General features: G+C 48.0%; 1 protein-coding gene across 1 annotated transcript; it reads right to left on the bottom strand.

Annotated features, from left to right (window-relative positions):
- Positions 1-18,097: 18,097 nt before the first annotated feature.
- LOC123179907 (uncharacterized) lies at positions 18,098-20,249 on the bottom strand. Its single transcript, XM_044591817.1, has 3 exons — positions 19,945-20,249; positions 19,176-19,387; positions 18,098-18,945 (listed from the first exon to the last, which is right to left on the bottom strand). Exons 1-3 carry the CDS (start codon positions 20,222-20,224, stop codon positions 18,346-18,348), a joined length of 1,092 nt encoding a protein of 363 aa, XP_044447752.1. The 5' UTR covers positions 20,225-20,249; the 3' UTR covers positions 18,098-18,345.
- Between the last annotated feature and the right edge of the window lie 4,481 nt (positions 20,250-24,730).

Consider the following 24,730-nt stretch of genomic DNA (forward strand, 5'->3'; position numbering starts at 1 on the left):
GTATTTCTAGAACTTATTTTTTTGCACTAGCCTCTAAAAGTAACTACGAAAATAATTTAATTTGGTAGCCGCCTATTCACCCATCCACCCCCCCCCCCTATAGTTGACATTATCAGCATCTTTGATCCTTTAATTGGTATCAGAGTAAGGTCTCTCTCTTGTTGTTTACCTTCACAGCTATAGAGTAAAGATGTCGACCGATGAGAACCCCGACTACGAGTTGAAAATTTGGAATTGGAAAGGAATCTTGTTATATTTGAACAAAAGAATGTCGAGTCAACCGCCGCGTTGAATGCAGCAAAAGGATGTCGAGTCAACCTCCGCGTTGAACGCCGCCGGCATAGCCGGTATTGAGGTTGATAAGGAAGACTACCTCAAGTAAAGCATCGGCTCCCTATACTTTCACAAGGCACTAATGTTACTAATATATGCCCTCCACCTACTCTTGAACCTAAGAATTATGGTCATTGGAAAGCTTCGATGATATCTCATGTTTGTGGTGCCAACTTTGGCCTTTGGGAAATCATCATGGATATTTACTCCCCCATGAATCCTAAGAATGTAGCCCCCTCGGAAACGAGGGCCAGACAATTTAAATTTCTTGCTTTGTTTATGATTACATGTTTATCCCTTCATCTTGAACCGCACTCGCCTCTACACCACCACGAAAGAATCTTGGGATTCTCTTGAGAGATTGCATGAAGGCAACTCTGATCTCAAGACCTCCAACCTCACGGTGTCGAAGAGTAAGATGGGCCTCTTTGCTATGAGGAAACGAGAAACACCCAATGACATATATACAAGACTCAATGTTCTAGCCCTTGAGTTGAAGGGGGGTGATGCCACCTTCTGTCCGAAAGAATAGGTGGTTGACGGATGCAACCATCCATCGGGTTGGCTTGCCATCTGTCTAGTGTGCACGTATGTACTGATGGAACATGGTTATGGTGGGTCAGTGAATGCGGCCCTGTAATAATTATAATCAAATGTCACCATGCTTACTCTGCCACATAAACCCATTGTGTGGTTCGTGCGTGGTAGGGTTCTATCGTTTGTAATCCACTATAGCTCAGGTGTTGTTTCAAGGGCACCAGTGCATCAGTGGCTGCCATAGTTAAGTACTATGTCAAACCATGCGGAGTAGTAAGAAATATTTGCTATTTGATGCCATGATTTGCTTTGAAAATGTAAGTCCTTCTGAAATCGATGGTAACATATCTGGACTTGTGTGGTAAGTCAATAGAGCGTGATGACGAAGCATGTCATGATGGAGTCCCGTGGTGAATGTACTTCTTATTCGAACATGTACAACTAGAGGATACCCCGTGGATGCGTGAATTGATTGATGAAAATTTAGGTTGAAAACATGAGAACCAAAATTAAAAATACATACTGACTTATTATGTTTGACTACGCATAGTTGTAACAATATTTATTAAATATAATTGAATAATTGAATGGAAAACATTTTACCATGCATGGTTGAATGTTGTGGTGGGACTTTTCCCATGCATGCTGCATGTCGAGGTGAATCTTATGCCATTCATAATTGTACGGTTAGGTGGCATACATAAGAAAATTAGACTTTCTTCCACGGAACTATTCACGGCATATCACACATTTTCAATTTCCTTTTACTTTTTACTATAGTCTATTCTTAATATTATTTTTCTTTCCTTCCATGGATTCTTTGGTCAAGAATTGTCTTAGATTTTTTATTTTGACCTGATTGAAATTAAGTGGATGCAATGAAAAAAGAAATTGAATTAGACTACTTAACTATTTCAATCTACTAATCTATTCTATGTAGATTCAAAGATAATATAATAGAAAGAATCTAAAGTGTCGTAGAAAAAACTATATGTAGTTCTTTCTACCACACTTTAAGATTCCAACCAGATCCTTTCATTTAAGACTTGGATTTTTTTATTTAATCCCTTTTTAATGATTACATGTTCAGATGAATAAGTTAGTGGGTTTGACTCTCTTGGATATACTAGAAAAATCCCCACCCGTTGCTGTGGAAATTTAAGGGTAAAATGTAAACCAATACTAAATCAAAATTACAAATAATAATCATGAAGTAGTTACTCATGAAATAATATATAAGATTATGCGAAAACAATGAGCACAGAGATAGAATTTCATAGTTTATAGCATGTGCTATTATCATCACATAAGTTTCACAATATACATGCCACCAGTCAAATTGTAGTCTCTAGTCATGAATTAGACACATAGTGTCCATCTAGTATGCAAGTCAAATTGAGTATTAATATAAGCAGTAACCAGAAAAGATCTTATCGTCAAATTTAACGAATTGGGAAGAAGACTTCAGAAAGCATACATTTAAATTGCTTTGGGGATAAAATATACACTCTATTGTCTTGTAGTATCTCCGTGTGTTGTGTACCAGACGAAGAAAAGTGTGTTGTTCCTCCGTTCACACGTGCTCCACTGCTATATTTCCTTCAATCCTTATTCGACACAGCTCCTCACACGCTGAGCAAAGATCTCTCAGCTTCACATCCGAGCAGCTCAACAACCGGTCTTGCAAGCCACACGCACCTTGACAATGCAGCCACCACATACTCTGCTTCACACGAGGACTGGGCGACAATCTTCTGCTTCAGAGCCGTCCAAGATACTAGGCAATTCCCATAGTAGTATACCATCCCTGTCATGCTCTTTCGATCATCCACATCACCGGCATGATCACTGTCGTAGTAACCTACCAGCTCTGGTTTTTCAACCGTCTTCTTGTACATACAGCCAAGGTACAGTGACCCATTTACATACCTCAAAATGTTTTGACAGCTATCTTATGATCCTTAGTATGCTTCTCCATGAACCTGCTCACGTACCAAACAGCAAAACTGAGATTAGGTCTAGTATGTAACAAACAGCTACCTCAGGCTCCCAACCACACTATGATACTTTTATTGGATCAACTTCTTGAGCCTGACTTGCGTTGGAGAGCTTCAGTCTTGACTCCATGGGAGTGTAGCTGTGTTTGCAATCTGACATGCCCATCTTTTCTAGCATCTGAGCTGCATAACCAGACTGTTAGAGTGTGATTCCTTCTACTGGCTATTTTACTTCTATCCCCAAATAGTAGCTCAGTAGACCAAGGTCTGTCATGCTCCCTAGTACATATCCTAGAGGCTGACTGACATAAACTTCCTCAGTCAGGTCCCCACTGAGGAACGCAGATTTGACGCCCATCTGATGCATCTTCCACCCAAACTGAGCGGCAAGTGCCACCAGCAAGTGAACAGACTCAAGTTGTGCAACAAGTGCAAAGACTTCTTCAAAATCTATACCTGGGTGTTAAACATACCCGTTTGCAAATAGCCTTGCCTTGTGTTTGACCACCTCCCAACTTGGATCTTTCTTGTGCTTGTACACTCTCTTTAAGCCAAATCGGTTTGTGTCCCCTGGGTAGGTTACAAAGAGCAGCCAAGTGCCATTTTCTTTGATGGAGTTCAGCTCTTCCTTCATTGCTGTCTTCCAGCAATTTCTTTCAATGCTTCCATATGATTGAAAAGGCTCTGGCAAACCCAAATAAACACGGCCCTGCATACGCCTGCTTGATCTTTTTTGTTTCTTCATAGATCTCTTCGAGCGGCCGCCTTCCTTGGGGACCCTATGCTTGTCTAACGAGGTGCTATCATGGTGCAGCCAAGCCATGCTTCTGGTGCTACTGCTGCTGGGCGAGCAGTGAGTCTCCTCGTCAGGTGCTTCTGGTGCTACTGCTACTACGCGTGGGTTGCGGTCAGGCTAGCCAGGGCTTTCGAGCCTGCTTCGTGCAGTGAGTCTCCTCGTCTCCGGGGGTTGCCTCCCTTCGAGCAACGGTTGCGGCTCCGGTGTGGCAGCATGTCGAGGCAATGGTGGTTGATCAGCCCTCTTTGATCTACCCATCGGCGAGTTCCGGGCTTCTTCTTCGAAGGAAAACAAAGACTAGCGTATATGGCGCTCTTTGATCAGCTTGGTTGGAGAGGGGTCGGTCGTGTGCACCCGCAATATCAGCATGACTAGATTCACCGGGGTATCACGAAGCTCTGTTTTTGTTGACACCTTGGGACATGTCTGCACCAAGATTTTCGACGGATAAACATATGCGGAGAATGTCATGGCGTGATTGGAGGGCCTACAAGTGGCAAAGGCGGGGTCTTGGATGCGATGAAGACTTTGCTTCACAGGCAGTTGTGCAGACTTGGCTTGCAGGATATATTCCCGTCCAGACCGGGCATGAGTTCCTGTGAGCCTGGTGATACGTGACTTGTAGTAGTAGCCTCCGCAAGTGGGGGCGGCAGCATTGGAGGACTTCTTTGTTGGTGGTGCTCCTTTGAGTACGAGTATCAAGTCGTGATTTTCAGGGTGAAAACCCAATGTCTGGCCTTTATTGGTTATGCCTGACAGTGGCCTTGTTGAAGGTATTGTTTTGGGAACGCGGCCTTTCTCTAGGTGAAAACCTATGATCTTTGATCAGGCAACGACAACGCTTGTGCATTGTTTCCTTCTTGTAGGCGTTGCTTTTGGAGAACCTTCTTTGTAGTCCGGGTGTTGTCTTTGGTGGTGGTTAGAGTGCTGCTACTGCGGATGATTGATCATCGTGGCAGGGTCTTTTTCTTTTCTTTTCTTTTTTTCTTTTCCATTTTGTTTTTTGGCTGTGTGCATTCTGGATGTCCTTGGACATCTTGTTGGTGCAGAGGCTGGGTGTAATTGATATCTGTTTGATATTAATATATTCCCCTTTTCAAAAAAATCATGGTGGCAGAATTCGATACCATGGCAGCTTTTTTCTGCGCCACAAAAGGGTCTTCACCGGGCGTCTTTGCTGCCATGGCAGCATTTTCAGCTGCATCTTCTGACTCCCCTTGATCCAGCTGATCTAGATAGTGGACACCGAATGAGCTCCAATTCCATGGCGTGTCTTCTTGAAACACTACATCTGGATCATACATGTGGTTGCCCTGTTGACCCGGTTTCATATCCAATCATCACCATCTTCTTGCTTCTGTCAGCTAGCTTGGACTGTCCCGTCCCAACGTTCTTCACATGAGTGGTGCACCCAAAGGTGTGTTGTACAGATGGCTTTCTTTCGTTCCATGCCTCACAGGGTGTCATCCCCTTCACACTCTTTGTTGGAGCTCGGTTCAGCAGATACACAATGGTAGTCACGACTTCACCCCAGAACCTTGCTGGCATGCCCATCATCTTGAGCAGGCTCCTAGCCGACGGTTTGATTTCTTCTCTCAACCACCCCATTGTGCTGAGACGTACAGGGCGTTGTTTGGAAGAGCTTGATGCCGAGCCGCTCACGGTACTCAATGAATTCTTCCAAGGTGAATTCACCACCCCAGTCAATGTGCAATGCCTTCAGTTTCATAGCCTTCTCGACCTCTGCTGCAGCCTGTACCTTCTTGACGCCACCCAGCACCTCATCTTTTCCTCGCAACAGCACAACCTACATGTATGGAGAATAGTCATCGACCAGCAGCAGAAAGTAGCACCTGCCACTTAGGGTCGGAGGTGTGATAGGCCCAAAGATATCCCCGTGCCACACACAGGTCTAGCTGCTGCTGGACTGCTTGGTATGCTGCCTGTGCTGGAACGTCTGCTTAGCAATCATGCAGCCATCGCACACGTGATGCACCTGCTCAATTTTGAGGCATCCCTTGGACCATCTCCCCTACTGCCAGTGATCGCAATGCTCTAAAGTTTATGTGTCCAAAACGCATGTGCCACAACCAGGCATCCTCCTTCACATGGCCAAGCAAGCTCGCTAGTTCTGACGGTTATATGTGCAGTATGTACATTCTATTGCCACTCCATGGCACACAGGCTAACACCTTCTTCTGCATGTCCCACACCGTCAGGATTCCATTCTCGCCGGCGTACCATGTACCGTTCTCATCGAGCTACCCAAGACTGATAATATTGTTCTTCAACTGTGGTATGAAGTATACATCAGACAAGACCCAATGTTCTCCGGTGAGGCACTGCAGCAGCACCAAACCACGTTATCAAGTCACGTGGTTGGGTTGGGTGTATGAAGAAAAGGATGGCAACAATAAGCATTAGCAGCTTTCAGGGAAAGGCATTCTGCATCCAGCTCCGCTGCTTTCTTGTGTTATGTCCGGGTGAACTGTTCCTGAACCCAAAATGGTACTTGCTCCATCCCGAAATAGTTGTCGCAGAAATGTAAAGAAGTAATTCGGGGCGGAGGGAGTATCAGCAAAACCACATGGCATACAATCACAGAGAGATGATCAGTTGCCGACAAAGAAAGAAAGAAAGAAAGGAAACATGACATTACCTTGACATACAAAACAGATTCGGCAGCAACCTAGGGCACATCAACCAGCAGTTGGATAATCTCTCTGAGCAAAGGATCTAAAAAACTATTTGACCTCTGAATTAGCTGGCCTAAGTGCTAATAAATTCTATATGGTGATAATTAGATACTCCCTCCGTAAACTAATATAAGAGTATTTAGATCACTATTTTAGTTATCTAAACGCTCTTATATTAGTTTACAGAGGGAGTAGACTATAGAGACCTAAGCAGGCAGAGCAAAAGCGACAAAGGAAACTGCTCGGGGAAATCAACGAAACATCCCAGCCCTCAGGCCGGCAGGCAGCCAGCCCCATGCGCAGCCCTCATCGAAGAGAATGGCACGAACATCTGGTTGCACACTGTCGAAAGTGCAGGCGCTCCTGTGCTTCCAGATCATCCAGGACGTGAAAAATACGGTGCTCGCAAGACCCTTGCCGCTTTTTAGGGGTTCTCTGCATGGCTTGCAGGTTGCAGCCACCAATCGATGAGTGGGTCGCCAGGGATGGGACCTCTGACACGGCATGGATCCAGGAGAGGACCAAACGATGGCGCTCGCATAACAGGATAGGAGTCTAGAGAGCTTATCCTTTTTATTACCGTATCGGTTGCCTTTGTCAGCATGTAATTTTCCTTTTTTACTTTGCTCTGCTCCGTTTGCGAGCTGTACGACTTTTATGACGATTCTTTGTGGACTTCTAATAACATGGCTGTATGCATCTTCATGATGCAGAGGCCGGGGGCATGCCTCCATTTTCAAAAAAAAAGAGAGGACCGAACACCAAACGTCCGCAGTCAACTGGAAGGTGCTGCATGGTCTCCAAGGTTTAATTTGGCCACACAACATGCAGGCAGGATTGCGTGGCAGCTCTCTGCGAGCTAGGCACTGTGCTGCCCAGCAACGATCCAGGCCGGCGATCCAGAAGAAAAACTTTAACCTATGTGGATCCCATGCATGCCTTCCGAGTAAGCTTCCAAGCGTGGCAGCCGACTGAAGGTTGCCCTGTACCATGAACGTGCAGAGTAGAAAAGAGTGCAGCAGACAACACGCTAACCAACGTGCCAAGGAATTATATGAAAATGGAAGAGCAACGATCAGGAACCTACATGAAAATCATCTTGTAGAGTCACTAGATCCCTACATCAGTTTGATTAGATTGAGAAGCTTAAAGCAATCTGACCAAGGGATGCAGCATCATTTTGCTCAACAGAGATATCTTCAGAAATTGGAAACTAATAAAATATGTAAACCAAGACTTCGGGTAGTTGAACAAGTGGTATAGGTTTCAGATGTAAAAAGAACAAATGGCCACATTGGCCATTCATAAGATTAAATGGGCTAAAATCATTCAAAGATTAAACAGAAATTTTAACATAGAACTTCAGGCTTATGAACCTTCCTCTTTCTCTTGTTATCTTGGAAAATCAGGTAATGCTGCTTCTCTTTTGGGTAATCAAGTTAGAAGAACATCTTCAAGGCTGGTGTACATTAAAAGATAACAGAAATTTAATGAATAACAAGTGATATAATATGCACGAGTGTATCAACGTTTTCTAGCCAATGCGACAGAATGAGTATAAGAACAAAACCAGCATGAAGTGCTTTGAGTTTTTTCGTAAGGACCAACATATTCCCGGAAAACATTAGGACATACCATGGAATTACTATTATCACTTTCATTCCTCATTGCAATCCCTTCTTTTATGGAAAATTGTAAGGGAGGCATAACAAATAGGAACCCAAACTCAATCCCATGAGAACTTGGGCCCAGGTGGTGGATTGTAGATCCACTCTCCCTTCATGCAGTCCCACCCAAGGGAGCTAGGCATTCCTCCATCACATTTACTTAATTTCGCGGCTACTTCCTATAATTCTACCAAATCAGCAGCCTCTATTGTATAACATGATGCTGAAGCCATCAAGTATCACACTGACAAATAGCAAGGCCCGCCTTAACGTACGAGGAAAAACAATGTAGGAAATGAGAACAGAAGATTATGCATAGATAGTAGCAGGAGGCAGGTCTTATCCAGTTACACAACAACAACAATGGCAAGAAAATTATTTCGGACATGGATAGAACGATGATGCAACGTCATAACCTCGTCATTGCTGCTATCGTTGAAAGAGGTTCCTGGATATCCAGCTTCTTTGTTAGGAGCCCTTCGGACTGGAAGCAGAGACCAGTACTTGCAGGAGCTAAACCTAAGATGACACATCTGGTGACTGGTCATCCGGCAAGGCATCTCTGTCCTTGCCCTCCTTCCACTTAGCCCAGCCACATCTCAGTGTTGAATGCTCCGAGCACATACGCCTGCAAGAGCAGCAAGACAATGAACCACGACTTTGAACAGATACACGGTAGCAGTATTTTGATCTGAAGCACCATAGAAAACAAAGGCAGGGTTTCTCTGATGGAATGTGCCGATTTCTCTGAAAACTAGATCAGATACTGCAGCAATATGTCCACCGGGAAATCACAAAAATATAGGTAGGGGTGCTCTAAAGGAATGTGCTGATTGCCGGTGTTCTGGAAACGGGGTCCCCAGACTTGCCTGCCTGCGGCCTGCGGCGTGGCTCAAGCGGTGGCCCAGTACGGCCCGTCTTCATCAACCCAAGCTCAAGACCCTCGCGAGGGGCCAAGCCTCGCAGGGCGGACGGCACAAGGCCTCCTCAGGGGCGGCCTCACCAGGCAGGCTCGCGAGGAGGCGGAGAGATCAAGGCAAGGGGTACCTCGCGAGGTGCTCGTGACATAAGTCATGACGATCAAGACCACGCGGGCGCCATCCTGCGCAGTGTCCTTGTTTCCTCGTTGGTGCAAAGGGGGCAAGTGCAGGCGCGGAGTACCGAGGCATCAAGCAAAGGTTACCATATCAGTGCAACGAGACCAAGACCAGCAGAGCGGCAGGACGGAGGTCATCGTGGAGCCCAAGACGGCGTCATCACCAGTGCTTTTGGCAGCCGAAGACCACCTTTAGTCAGGATAGCTTGTACTAGCTGTCCCCCTTCAAAATGGCCGTTGTTGGCTCCCTTCCCGCTCAATATTTGGGAAGAGGACCAGGGCCTCTATAAATAGGGCTAGCCACCACCGTGGAGAGGAGATCGAGACCCAATCAAACCCCTCCCAAGCAGAGCAACCAGCAGCTCAAGAACACCCCTCGCGAGGCTGTTCTTCCTTTGTACTGTTCATCATCAGCCCAAGAGGCAATCCACCACACCACACACTGGAGTAGGGTATTACACCACAACGGTGGCCCCAACCAGTATAAACCTCGTGTCTCTTGTGCTGTTCATCGTGTAGTTTAGAATCGCGGCGAGGCTATGGGGCGTGGATCGGTAGGGAGAAGATCTTCGTGCGCACCCCAGAGTTCGAACCTTAAGGGTTTTGCCGGAACGCGACATCCGACATTTGGCGCGCCAGGTAGGGGTGCGCCGGAATCTTCTTTCCGCGCTTCTGCATTCCATCGCTTCGTCGCATCCATGGAGGACGCTTGCCGAGCTCGCGCCGAGCGCCGAGCTGCTCTCGCCGCCCATGTCGCCCAGACGGCTCCCGTCGGTGGGCCTCCTCGTCGTTCTCCGCCGCCTGCCGCCAATGCCGCTACCGGCCCGGCAGGGAACGAGCAGCAAGCATCGTCGCTGCATCCTTCGGTGCGGCGGGAAGGCCGCACCGCCGCTCCATCGCTAACCCCAGCCGGTTCGTCGTCTCACGCTCATCGCGCTCCCACGGACGCGTAGGCCGCGTTGCTCCTGGCACGTGAGCTCCTGCACTACCGCCCCGTCGAAGACCTCTACGAGGAGTGGCTCGCTCGCATCACCGAGCTCGTCAGTGCCGCAGGGGGCTCTCCCGCGCCGTCCCTATCGCTGCCTCGCCCTCCGTCATGCGTGGGCGACGCTGCTCGGGGAGCACCTCCGCCACCTCCTCCCCAAGAAGGTGCCCTGGCTCCAAGGCGCGTGGCACCTGGACGCGACCCGCCACGTCTGGTGCCCGTGCAGCAAGAAAGAAGCTGTCAAGAAATCCCTCGGCCCCAAGAAGGCGCTCGCGTGCTCCCTGCTCCAGAGCGTCAAGACCGCATCCCTGCGCCAGCACGTCAAGACCCCGCGCTGCCCCTGGCAGCGGCGCGTGGGAACCACCAAGAGCAAGCCCTGCATCAGCAAGGGGCTCCGGTGACCAAGGCAGGTTGCCGCGCCTTCACCACCAAGTTGCGTAGCGTCGCGTGGCCCGGCAAGTTCAAGCCGGACCTGCCTCCCCACTACGACGGCACTGCCGACCCCGCGGAGTTCCTGCAGCTCTACGAGCTGGGTATCGAGGCGGCCAACGGAGATGAAAAGGTCATGGCGAACTGGTTTCCCATGGCGCTCAAGGACGACGCCCGCACCTGGCTCCTGAACCTGCCTCCCGGCTCTATCTCCTCCTGGGACGAGATGCGAAGCCGCTTCATCGCCAACTTCCAGGGCACTCGCGACCGCCACTCGGCCGTGGGTGACCTGCGCCGCATCAAGCAGCAACCTGGGGAGACCCTGCAGAAGTACATTCAGCGTTTCAACAGCGCCCGCCTCAAAATTCCCAAGGTGACCAAGGAGGCCATCATCTCAGCCTTCTCTGACGGCGTCCGCGACGTCAAGATGAAGGAGGAGCTCGCCATCCACGAGGATCTGTGCACCTCACTGGAGTTATTCACCTTGGCGACCAAGTGCACAAGAGCTGAGGAGGGGCGCCTCTCCCTCCTCGAGCTTCCAGCTGCTGACCCGGAAGAGAAGAATGCCAAGGCCAAGGACGTGAAGCGCAAAGGAGCAGCCGTGCTCGCGGCAGAACCAGACATGAAGCGCGGCAGGGACCAGCCGGAGTCGTCCAAGGGCAACCAATTCTGCGCCTACCACAACCTCTACACACACAACACCAACGAATGCCACGAGCTTCGAGCCGTTCGAGAAGGGCGCATCGGTCGGCGCCCCGAGCGTAATGATCGGGGCTACGGCCGAGGAGGAGGAAGAGGTGGAGGAAGATGGGACAACCGAGGCCCTCGACAGGAGTGGCGTGACCACCCTCGCGAGGATCGCTGGCAGGACCAGCCTCACGAGGGGGCTTGGAGGGATCCGCCTCGCGAGGACCGCCCGCAGGGCAACGCAGGCCTTCCTCCTCTGCCACCACCGCCAAGAAGAAACGACGACCACCACCAGGACGAGGGGCTGGGGGCTTCCAGGAGCCACGTGCTATCGCTTGCATTTTGGGCGGTGCCCAGGCCCCAGCCTCTCAGCGCATCTTCAAGCAGTTTGCTCGTGAGGTGAACGCAGTCCTCCCCAAGCTCGAGGCCACGCGCCCTCTCAGGTGGTCCGCGTGTGCTATCACGTTCAACTCAGCGGATCAGCTCAAGTGTGCGGCTATAGCTGGCATCCTCCCAATGCTTTGTTCCCCAGTCATCAGCAACGTGCAAGTTACCAGGACTCTCATCGATGGAGGGGCAGGACTCAATGTTCTGTCCGTCGAGACGTTCAACAACCTCCAAGTGCCTTATGATCAACTTCAGCCAACCAAGCCCTTCTCAGGAGTCACTGACGGTTCCACCACTCCGATAGGGCAGGTTCGCCTCCCTGTCACTTTCGGACAGCGCAAGAACTACCGCACCGAGCTCATCGACTTCGACGTTGCCCACATTCGCCTGCCATACAATGCCATCCTCAGGTACCCAGCCCTGGCCAAGTTCATGGCGGTGACCCACCATGGCTACAACATCCTCCAAATGCCAGGAAACGGCGGAATCATCACGGTCCCCCGTGAAGAGAAGGATGCGGTGTGCTCTCTCGAGCGTGCCTTCCAAGTTGCGTCAGTCGAGGACCGAGACAGCAAAAGAGAGAACCCTCCCGAGGCAGTCCTCAAGAAGAAGAAAACATCACCCAGCTCAAGGCCTCAGGAGGTTGGCATCTCCGGAGGCACCGTATCAGGATCTGCACCCGTGCAAGGGGCGCCTCCCTCCATCGCATAGGAAGGCGCGCCCGGCGCCCACCTCGGGCAAGGCTCGGGGGCTCTCTCCTGGAGGGCCTCAGACTTTGCCAGGATCACGAGGGAGGCGCTCGGAGACCACTTGGAGGCGTGCTTCGCGGCACGTTTCCCTCAAGAAGGCAAGGGGCGAGGAAGGCCCGACCCTTAGGAGCTTCAAGAATCAAGAGTCATACGTGGTGATCGCTGCCTACCTGGCGTAGCTCCCCATCCAGGCGAGGATGGCGGGCTGCGCGTCTGCATCGACTACCCGGGGCTCAGCCGAGTCGCGTCTCAGGAGCATTTCTGGCCTTCGCGCGTGGGACGCTATGAGGGTCAGCCGCACAGCTATGTTCACATGCCCTTCGGCCTGCCGAACGCGGCGGCCGCTCACCAGCGTCTTATGCGGAGCATTCTGGAAGCTCAGGAGGCCAGACACCATGCGATCCTGGCGGAGATGGAGATGGTCCTCGAGGAACCGCCCGGACCCCCAGAGCCTCCCGAGGCTCAGGGCTCCGGTGGCTCGTGAGGATCGGCTTCTTCACCGCGCTTCGTCAGCTACTCCAACACCCGCTCTACAATGGTATCAGGTGACATCTCTCGAGTTCATTTTAGCCGGGAGCGCCCTCAGGGCTGCATTATTCCCAGGTCGCGTGGGTCTGTCCCTGCGGCATGTACCCCTTTTTATTATGTCCTTAGTTTACCTTGTTAGGGGGCGTCCCTCGGGCTGCATCATCCCCAAGCCGCTCGGGCCTGACCCAGTGGCATGCATCCTTCCTACATTTTTCTAAGCTGATTTGCCTTTCATGCTTAACCTGCCTGTGATGATCGCCTGCTCGATTGACACCTACCTTTGGAGCCGCTCGTGCTGGCATGGCGCTTGTGCATGGGTCCGTCCCTGCAACGTCGCTAAATCTGAGCGGTCGAGCTCTGGCCCGCGGCAGCCCCGCAAGGGTCACCTCACCAGGCCCTCAGTGCCCTCACCACTCTCTTGGAGCAACCAATGGCCGGCCGACAATCATAATGGCAACCTGTGCTTTTCTCGTATTGGTTTACAGGGACTACCCGAGGCCTAAAACGGGAGGCATCGCGAGCTCTCTTTCTCCCTTGCCCGCGCGATCTGCTTGCACGTTAAAAGGGGGGCTCCTGAGCATCGCGACTCAGGAGCTCTTACTGGCTCTCCAGCCCTCACCCCCTGGCCTTGCCCACGGCATCGCGACCCGGCATACCAGCGGCGGCTGAGCTCGCTCGAGGGCCGGGACCTGAGGACGTAGAGCACAAAGGAGAGTACGGGAAGGGAGGGGAAGCTCGCGAAGTCCTAACCCAACTACTCCCCAGCTGTTGGCGCGCGAGCCCGGCGCTTCGCGAATGAACAACTCCGTGCTTCCGAGATAAGTCTCGCCCCTGGAACAGCTAATTGATGCAACACAAAACCTCCACTTGATGCGGCTCTGTAACGGCGACGTTGCCTTCCTTTCTCACCTCTCGGCGGCTGCTTGAGCGCTAAAGGGGACCTCCTGAGCATCGCGCCTCAGGGGTTCTTACTGGACCTCGGGCCGCTCACCTCCTGGCCTTGACCACGGCATCGCGACCTGGCATACCAGCGACGGCTGAAGCCTGCCTGGGGACCGGGACCTGTCAGCATAGAGCGCCAAGTCGTCGCGAGGTTAGAAAGGGGGAGTCAAGCCGGAACAGGACATGCATTCACACCGCTTCATAATGAGGATAATATCAACAAAAGACATTGCGGACCCTTTACATGCCCCCACAGGGTGTTTTCTCAATTCCTCGCAGGGAACAAAAGGTGCAAATCCTAAGGAACCCTAACTACACGCGCCCTCATGGCCGACACCATCATCAACAGTGGGCCACAGGAGGTCGGTGCCAACCCCATCCAGATCAGCCGCGTCGCGGCCCGATGCAGCCGCCTTGCTCCGGGCACGACGCGAGCTCGGGGGCACGTAGCTGTCGTCGCTCGTCTCCGGAGTCTCGAAGTGCTCGGGAGAGTCGCTGAACTCCCAAGCATCACCGCTGCTGCCAGAAGAGCCGTTTGGGAAGCGGGTGGCAGGCCTAGCCCTTGCCACGTCGATGGCCAGGCTGCCTCCACTGGGGCAGCACTCCAGCCGGCGGCCTTCCGCATCGAAGACCTTGAAGAGCATCAAGGAGGCGCCGACGTATTCGAAATGAATCACGAGGGCACCCCTCGTTAGGCAGACCCGGGCGATTTCGCCCCAGCCCTGGGTCATGTAGACCTTGCCCGGAGCAACGACTTCAATCTCTGCTCCGGTCGCCGGGGCGCTGCAGTCGGCGTGCTGTAGCCAAAGCTCGAGAGGCCCCCTCGGCGGCATCTCGAAGGCGAAGAAGGGAGGGAAGTGGATCCAGGAGCTCGGAGGCATCGCAGCATGGAGCACGAGCTCGCGAGAGGAGCCCGCGGCATGGACTCCAGGAGCAACGGCGCGCACCGCCGTGGCTCGTCGGCCTCGCCGACGGCGCAGGCGGCGTCGCTCGACGTCTCCTTCTTCAGGGCCCTCGGCCCGGGCATACAGAGGGAGCGGGAACCCAGGAGGCGGCCGCTCGTACCAAGGCCTCGACATCTCCGGCCCTGCAACTCTGTCATGGCGGCCGGGGACCGGCCGTTTCTTCGGCGGAAGCGGGTCAGGCCCCTCTCGGGGGGCCTTTCCTTTCTCTTTGGCTGAGAACCGGCGGATCGGTGCCATCGGCGGCAAGATGGAGGGGGAGCAAGGAAGAAGGAGCAAGCGGAGCAAGGAGAGATGGACAACAGGGGCTCACGCCTCTCCGTACTTATAGTCCGGAGGAGGCCAACCGTCGGCCCCCACGATCTCAGGTAATCATGACTCTTTTTGCATGTAGCAGGGTCTCGTCAAATCGGGCAGTTGCCGAGGCAGCGTGGGCAAGCGGAGACGCCCACTTCCAGTCAAGTCGCCACGCGTCGACCAAGGCCACAGGCTTTTGGGGGCCCGTGGCGCTCCGCACTTGCCCTTTGGCTTCGCTGCTAAGCCAAGTCCGAGCGCGCCTTGGGCCCGGGGGCTACTATCGGTGTTCTGGGAATGGGGGTCCCCAGACTTGCCTGCCTGCGGCCTGCGGCGTGGCTCAAGCGGTGGCCCAGTACGGCCCGTCTTCATCAACCCAAGCTCAAGACCCTCGTGAGGGGCCAAGCCTCGCGGGGCGGACGGCACAAGGCCTCCTCAGGGGCGGCCTCACCAGGCAGGCTCGCGAGGAGGCGGAGAGATCAAGGCAAGGGGTACCTCTCGAGGTGCTCGTGACGTAAGCCATCACGATCAAGACTAGGCGGGCGCCAGCCTGCGCAGTGTCCTCGTTTCCTCTTTGGTGCAAAGGGGGCAAGCGCAGGCGCGGAGTACCGAGGCATCAAGCAAAGGTTACCATATCGGTGCAACGAGACCAAGACCAGCAGAGCGGCAGGACGGAGGTCATCGTGGAGCCTAAGACGGCGTCATCACGAGTGCTTTTGGCAGCCGAAGACCACCTTTAGTCAGGATAGCTTGTACTAGCTGTCCCCCTTCAAAATGGCCGTTGTTGGCTCCCTTCCCGCTCAATATTTGGGAAGAGGACCAGGGCCTCTATAAATAGGGCTAGCCACCACCGTGGAGAGGAGATCGAGACCCAATCAAACCCCTCCCAAGGAGAGCAACCACCAGCTCAAGAACACCCCTCGTGAGGCTGTTCTTCCTTTGTACTGTTCATCATCAGCCCAAGAGGCAATCCACCACACCACACACCGGAGTAGGGTATTACACCACAACGGTGGCCCCAACCAGTATAAACCTCGTGTCTCTTGTGCTGTTCATCGTGTAGTTTAGAATCACGGCGAGGCTGTGGGGCGTGGATCGGTAGGGAGAAGATCTTCGTGCGCACCCCAGAGTTCGAACCTTAAGGGTTTTGTCGGAACCCGACATCCGACACTGATAACTCTGAACATAGGACCGTCAACATCAATTGACAGACGATATATTGCTGCAGTAATATACTATTTTGGGCTCAGCTTGGTTGTTGTTGGGCATTGCTTGCTGCGGGAATGTTGGTGGTGGTGGTGCGGCCGGTTGGGGTCGACGGTGGTTTGTGTTGCTGCTACCTTGCTCCCTATGTGTTCGTCTTTGGTGGTGTTCCCCGGTGATGGCCATGTTGTTGTGCAAGTTCAAGTCCCTCCATTGGTGGACGATGTGTTGCGGTGAGCTTTGTGCTCTTGGTGTTGTTCCAGTTCATCTTTGCTCTTCGATGACGCAAGAAGCCTCCCCAACTTGCTAATCGTCCCGAATTCCTGTAGCGGAGCTCCCAGTCAAGGTACGTGTTGTCACTCGTTGGTTGTGGATGCTCCTGAGTTGTGTCATGAGGTTCGGTATGCACACCGGTGCGGTGCGTTAGGTTGCTTGCTTAGTCTAGGTATTGTGATCCCTCGACGACACCCCTCATCTACTTGTGCCTCCCGTGGTGTTGGTCCTTCGGTCTGCTAAGGTGTTGGTCCTTCGGTCTGCTAGCTAGGCCATGACTTGTCCTGGGCGTCCTTTTTCCTTCTCTTGTTAGTCTTTGATGTGCGTCTATTTTTTCTCATCTTCTATAACCTTGTTACTCGTACGGTTTTCGGCCCGGTTTTCCTCATAAACAGGGTCAATTTGCTTAGGTTTTCGATCTTGTTTCCCTTATAAACTGGATCAGCCAAAGCTTAAGGGGCAACTCTTAGCTTTGGCAGCTTTTTGAACAATATACAGGTGGGGAGGGATCCTGGAGAAGCATGCCTCTTGGTTCTCATCAATGCGTTCAAAACAGCTAGTTAAGCCAAAACATCAAGAGTGTTACAACCAACGGTTTTTAGAGGTAGATATGGCAATCATTCAGAAGTTCAGATTGAAGTGCCAAACATTACAACATACTGACCTCTATCCTCTCATTGCGCTAAATTCTTGTAGCCAAGTCAGCAATTCCAACATTTTCCAGTGCACTTCTCGTCACCACCAACTTCATGCACTAGCATATTTAGAACAAGAAATTACACTAATGCATAACATAAGAGCAAAATCGATCATGTACTGTAAAAATCATGAGTTGTTCGTCTTTGGGCTAATGACACTCAGTATGACAGGAAAGGCACTATGTAATATACTTGATTTAGTGGAAAATAAACGAATGCCCTAGGTAATATACTTGATTTAGCAGAAAATCATCAGAGATGTCGTCAATTAGCATATCCACATATGCATATGTAGAGGCATTGCCAGAAGCCCAGAACCAAACACAGTTTATAAAAGAGAACATGGGTAAAAAAAGTACCTCTGGTGGCATGGTGTCTTGAAGATCGTTTATTTTCTAAAGATCCTCAAATTTCTTATGTACCAGCAGATTTAGTATTGGCTTGAACAGGCAACATGGATCAAAAAATGAAGCCACTTTCTCGTGAAGGACACTCCTTCCCAAAAAACATGTGGTTAAGGACTGATAACATGAAGGTGTCTCCTGCCTTCCTAGTTGAACCCAGGCTGTGCTTCAGAAGTTAGTTCAGAATAACAGCAACCAAATGCAATGCAAAGCCATATTCCAAATAATTAAATTTTCAGGACATTTAGATAACACAGACGTGACCATGAGCAATCAATACAAACCACAGATAAATATGGTAGAAAAGTCCCTTAACAGTGACAAATGTTCATCTTTCCGCCTAATACATGTCTAACAAAATGCCAAGTGCGCTAATCTGCTTTGATTATGCCAAAAAATTAAACCAACAAATTCGATATAACACGCCACCATAATACATAATAATTTAGTTCGCTGCATCATTACTTATAATCCATCAAGTTACCTAATAACAATAATATAACTTAGTGCACCACACCATTACATCACGATTAACTTAGTTCACTGCATCATTACACCACGATTAACTTAGTTCACAGCATCATTACACCACGATATAACTCAGTCCACAACATCTACTTGATCCATTACATCACTGACTCGCGATATAACTTAGTTCAACTTGGTTTATAAAGGCACAAGATTACAGCCTAAAGTCCATCAAGGACCAGACGACCCTGAATCCGAACTTCCCAGCACCACACGTAATTTCCAATTCATCTGCACCAGTGCGGCGTGGACTTAAATCAAAGGTTCGTTCAGCACAAACACCAGCAACCTCATTATTTATGCGAAACATCACATTTCTTTCCAGACAGATAGTAATGACACTTCGCCGGAGTTTGATAACTCCACTTTCATCACTTGTAACCACGCCATCTGCTGTGCTATCATGAATCACAATCGTTTGTTCATTGTCCAGCTTGCGAGCTTTATCCGCGATGCCAACTGTTATATTTCCTTTCAAAAGCCCCTCAATGAGCTTGATTTCAAAGGTGCACTCGACTGCATTCAGGACAGTTGTGAATCTCACTTCTGTAGTGCTGAGCCAGCTCTCAAGGGTTTCCCTTCTAACCATGACATCTTTCTCTCTAGACAGTACTCGGCCATCAATGCTTATTAGACCCTTGCTAAATGGCCTGTCTGGAACTCCTTCTTCCCTTATTTTAAGATCTATCTCTAGATAGATGAAATCAACCAGCACTAGACCTCGATATGGGCCAGTTAAAATCAGCATTCCATCCTATGAAAAGAATTGCACGAGAGATTAGAGTATGCTCATCCAAACACTGCTCAAAATGAAGATTGGAAGCATGCCATAAAAGCTACTCCATTTATATGCAGATGACTGTCTGGATCGACAACCACCAGCACTAAGATGACTCCATTTAGAAGCCAATTAACAGTTGATATTAAATGCATCACCTGATAAAACGAAACCCGATTGGAACAAACTTAGAAGCAATGATGTACCTTGTTGAGATGCTGGCAGTCATCTCTATTGCGGTGAAAGAGATAAATGCACTTGTAGTCAATGCTGTCTCTGGCAATGACACGGCCATAGACATTGACTGGGAAGCCTACATCTGAGGAGACTATGCTGACAGAGAGGATGTTTGCAGAGTCTTCTAGCCCAAATTCATCTTGGTAGATACTATCGGTGTATCGCATTGGAGGGACAGACGCTGCAATGAATAAGCAAAATAAATCTATCAAATTATTTCATCACAACAAACAGTCCCAGTTTGTGTTTTCCCCATTTATATCCGACTGAGTTAACCACCTAATATTCTTACTTGACTTGCGAGTTAACTTGAAGAGAAAGCTATCATCTCACCATTTGAACCAAGTTAATTTCAATTTTAGCAAAATCAGTGATTCCTGTTGTTAAGTGATATACATATGAATCATAAATGAACTGAGATTCGCTGTTAACTTCAAGAGGAAACTATCACCTCACCATCTGTAGAAAGTTAATTTCAGTTTTAGCCAAATCAGTGAGTTCCTGTTGTTAATTGATACATCTGAATCCAATCTAGTAAACGGACTGAGATTTGCTGTTTACTGCTATATATGCATCAATAATGAACATGGCATGTCAGAGGATTCTCCTAACAGAGGATTATGCAGGTGAAACGTACTAATTCAGTTCCCATGCATACTGTCAATCAGACAATTCTACAAATATAAAGCCAAAAGAGAACAGTACTACACCGGCTTCAGAAACGGAGAGGCCACTTACACTCTTCGTTGATGTCAAAGACGGAGAAATCTCTGAGAAAGAATCGGGTGTAGACGTTGCGCTCGACCTTGGGATCATACTCGATGATGGAGTCCATGACCTTCTTGTGTGCCTCGCTTCTCCGCCGGTTCTCCTCCGTCTTCCGCGCCTTCTCCTCTTCCTCCCGCCGGCGCCTCTCCACCTCCTCCTCCGCCCAGGCATCCCAATCCTCACTGTCATAGAAGAAAGGCTCGAATCCCTCCACCTCCTCCTCCGACTCCAACTCCTCTACAGACGCCATGATGAATGAATCCCTACTCGCCGCCGCCTCCGAGCAAACCCTAGAGCGCCGCTGTCGACTCGGCCGGCACCTCCTACTCGCCGCTCGCTGCGGCAAGGAGTGGCCCCTTCGCACAGGCCCGGCCCATTGGTGACGCGAGACGCAGTTTTTTGTTTTGCTTGTTTTCTCAGATCAGAGTAGGAGACCGAGTTGCGAAATTGTGAATAAATTTTGAGAATTTCGTCCGTTTTATAAAAATGGAAAAAAAAATCAAAATATTTTCATAAAATGCGAACAATTTGTAAAAGGAAAATCAAAAAACGAACACATTTGTAAATGCCAATTTTTTTCAGTAAACACAAACATTTTGAAAATTTCTAACTTTTTCAAAAGCAGGAGACATTATGAAATTCCCAACATTTTTCGAAAAACACTAAAAACTTTTTGAAAACACGAACAATTTTTTGGAAATCCCAAAATTTGGAATTCTGATAGTTTTTTTTAGAAGAAAACAAACATTTTTTGCAATCCTGAAATTTTTTGGAAATTAAACATTTTTTGAAGATTAAAAAAATGTGATTTCATATTTTATAAGATAATAAAAACGGAAAAGTAAGTAAACTAGACCAGAAACCAGAAACACTTTTTTTGAGACAATTCCGCGAAGCTTTATTAATTCGTCACAATGTTTACAGGGACGGACAAAAAATTTCCCGGATGGCCTAACCAAACATGACGGCCACCTCCCAAGGTGAGTGCATGCTTCGCTAAATTGTGAGCATCAAAATGTGAGCTCCTACTTTCATAGACTATATTACATGAAGTGAAAGAACTAGACATATCTCTAATCTCCTGAACTATTGCACCATAGCAAGCCAAGCTCCGCTTCTGGATGTCTTCCACCACTACTTTGCAATCGGAAGCCACCTGTATATTCTGAGTATATAGATCATTGGCCAAAGCCAAAGCCTCCCGTATAGCTAGGGCTTCAAGCGTGGGTGGATCTGATATGAATCTGAAGACTAGTGTTGAGGCACCCAGGAATGTACCTCCCTGATCCCTAGCAATGATGCCAATGGATCCGACATCGTGCCTTGAAACAGCGGCGTCAGCGTTGAACTTCGAGAAACCTGCCTCCGGCGGAATCCAGGGTGACCTGCGTTGTGGAGCGGTGCGAGCAACAGTTGGTGAAGTTTTTGCGTCTATCTGTTTCAGCTCCATGATGTAAGAATTGATGAACCCATGAACTGTCGCTGGTGCTTGGAAGATGTTTTCATGGATGGCCTTCCTTCTCGCTCCCCAGATTGCCCATAGGGTTACTACCACTCGCACAAAATCATCTTGGGACATGATTTTCTGAAACCAGAAACACTTGGGAAGGAATAAAACCGGTTCCATTACCTAATGGAAGATTCCCAAATTGGTAAAAACTTGGGCTGGAACCTTCCAGCAGGTTCCAAAAACTAGAACAAGCGGAAACATTAAATAGGTCGGCCCAGGTCGGTCGCTCTATGTGTTGTATGCCGCTCTTTGCGGCAAGTAGTCGGCCAATCGCAAAGGAGCGAGGGTAAAACAGGGGAAAATGGTTTGCGATTCATGGGATTCGAAACCGCGATGATAAGAGAATCAATACGACTGATGTGCTCTTGTCTCTGATATGCATCGAGAAACTAAAAGATATATCAATCTATCAAAATTAAATCTCCTTGAAAAATCACGAACAAATTTTGAAGTCATGAACACATAATGAAATTCCCGCACATTTTCCAGAAACGGGAACATTTTTTAATTTTTGCACAGAATCTAAAAAAGGGAACAAATTTTTGACATAAACAATTTTTTTAAAGCCCAGACACTTCTAAAACTTTAAGAATGAATTTTAAAATGAAGAGCAATTTTGAAATACACGAGAATATTAGGAATTGCCAACATTCTTTTAATACGTGAACAAACTTTTGGAAAACCGACACTTTCTGGAAACTTTGAACGTTTTTTTACAAAACACAAACGGTTTTCTGAACTTCAAACATTTTACTAAAAATCCGAACATTTTTCGTTAACACAAAAAAATTCTGAACTACAACAAATTTATGAAAGGAAGAATTACGAAATCACGCACAATTTTTGAATTTAAGAACAAATTTTGAAACAGAGAACAATTTGAAAAACACGAACAACTTTGGAAATGTGCACATTTTTTAATACACGGACAATTATTTTTGAAAACCGAAACACTTTCCGAAACTTTGAACATCTTTTGCAAAATGCGAATAATTTTTTAAAATACTAAACACTTTTTGAAATGTTAACAAATTTGAACTATTTTGAACATTTCAAAACATTTGTAAAATTCTGAAATGAAAAAAACGAAGAGAAGTAAAAATAAAAAAGAAATAGAAAACGGAAAAGATGAAAATAAAACTAGATAAAGGAAAAGGGAAAAAGAAAAAAGAAAAAAGAAAAGGGAGACAAGAAAAAAAGAAATAGGAAAAATAAAACCAAAAACCAAAAAAGAAACAGAAAACAAAAGTTTTTGGAACCTCCTAGATGGTTCCCAAAACAAGAAAGAAACGGCTATGAACCACCACAATGGTTCCAAAAATCAAAATCGCTGAAACGTTTCACGTGCCGGCCCACCCCCGAATGCTCCTCGATATCCTTGTGCGGCGCCCCGACGACTGACTTGTCGTAAGGAGCAGCAAATAGGGTTTTGCATCGCGGACGCGCTCAAAATTCTGGGCCGACCCAATAAAACGCGATGTGGCTATTTGCCCCGATCGCACACTGGTTCGCTCAAAAAAAATCGCGTACTGGTTTAGATAAAAAGAAGATAGGTTCACTCGGTCACGGTTATCCAGTTTTTTTTTTGAGGGGGGTCACGGTTATCCAGTTGACGGTTCACTAGTTGACCGGTCAACTATTGAACTTTAAAGAAATAAAGAAAACACAGCAATTTTAAAAAAAAACATGAATTCAAAAAATGTTCATGTATTTTAGTAAAAAGTTCACGAGTTTGAGAAAAGGTTCATCGATTTTGAAAAAGTTCATTGAACTCAAAAAAGTTCAAAATTTTGAAAAAATGCCACTGATTTTCAAAGAAATGTTGATTGAATTTGAAAAAACAAATCGTCAATTTTCAAATAAAGTTCATCGAAATTTGAAAAAGTTCATCGGATTTGCAAAAAGGTTCATCAAAATTGAAAAAATTCATCGATTTTTCTAAAAATTGTTTGTTTGAAAAGGTTCATCAAATTTAAAAAGTTGTGCATTTTCAAAAATGGAAAAAATAAGTAAAAAAGAAAAGGGAAAAAGAGTAAAGAAAAGAAACAGAAAAAGAAAAAGAAAAAAACCTAAACGAAAAAAAACCCTGGCTGGGAAGCTTAGCTCCCTCCCGCTAGAACCTAGATCGACCGCCCATTTCCGAACGCTTCAGGCGTCAGTTAACGAAATGCACGTTAACTAGCATTGAAGGCGTCGAGTAGGGATTACCTTCGCGTCGACTCCTTTTCCTCTTTGTTTATTCTATGTCGCAACTGCTTTTGGCCGGGCCAAGCCCAAGTGACTTATCAGCCTACGAAGCCCCAAGGCAAAACAATCTCCCTCGTCTCTATACTACTTTAAAAACTAGAGATGATTATCCTAGAAAAAAACTAGAGATGATACTCTGCACGTAGTTGCGGGAATTGATTGCAGTTATTTCAATGATATTTGGTTGTATGAAACATTGGTATTTGTATTAATAGTATGATCACTAAAATATATGTAATTTATTGAGTTTGATTATTGTATAATTGTAAAATATTTATTGAATAATACTAGCATGCATGGTTCATGTTGCATGTTAAGATAGGTCTTCCCATCCATGATGAATGATGAGTTGGCATAGTTGCATGTTGAGAGTACTAGAGTTCGTTGGGATTAATTATTAGATTTGGTTATATGAAACATTAGTGTTTGGGTTAGTAGTATTATAATAAAAAATACATAAAAATTAGTGTATTTTATTATTGTATAGTTGTAGAATATTTCTTGAATAGTAGTAGCACATATGATGAATGATGGGTGATGACTGATGAGTTGGTTGACGAGTGGATTTTGTGTCACTTTTTAGAACTCATTTATTGCTATTCATCAACCATGCTACCACAGTACCACCAGCGAGTTGGTAGTACTCCATGTCGTCCACTCTGGACTTGTCTTATCCATCGGATCCATTAATTCCTCCTGGAGAAAGTTCTCAAGTCCTTTTGTCTTCAAAATCAGCAATGCCTGCTCAAGTAATTCTTGACACCCTCCATTTTGATATCATTTGGCACCAACTCTATTTTCTGTGTCAACTCGGTACGAGAGATTATTGCATTGCTGGAGGATGCATCTCTGCCTTTGCGGTGAGAAGTTGAGCCATTTTTTCAAAAATTAGTTGAATCACGTGATTCACCCACCCCCATAGTAGTGTAGACTGCAAAACTCACACAACTAGCAAAGCTGCTCCTCTTGCAATCAGGCTCAGCAACAATGTTTTCATTG

Source organism: Triticum aestivum, chromosome 1D, assembly GCF_018294505.1.
Source record: "Triticum aestivum cultivar Chinese Spring chromosome 1D, IWGSC CS RefSeq v2.1, whole genome shotgun sequence".
Taxonomy (NCBI): Eukaryota; Viridiplantae; Streptophyta; class Magnoliopsida; order Poales; family Poaceae; genus Triticum; species Triticum aestivum.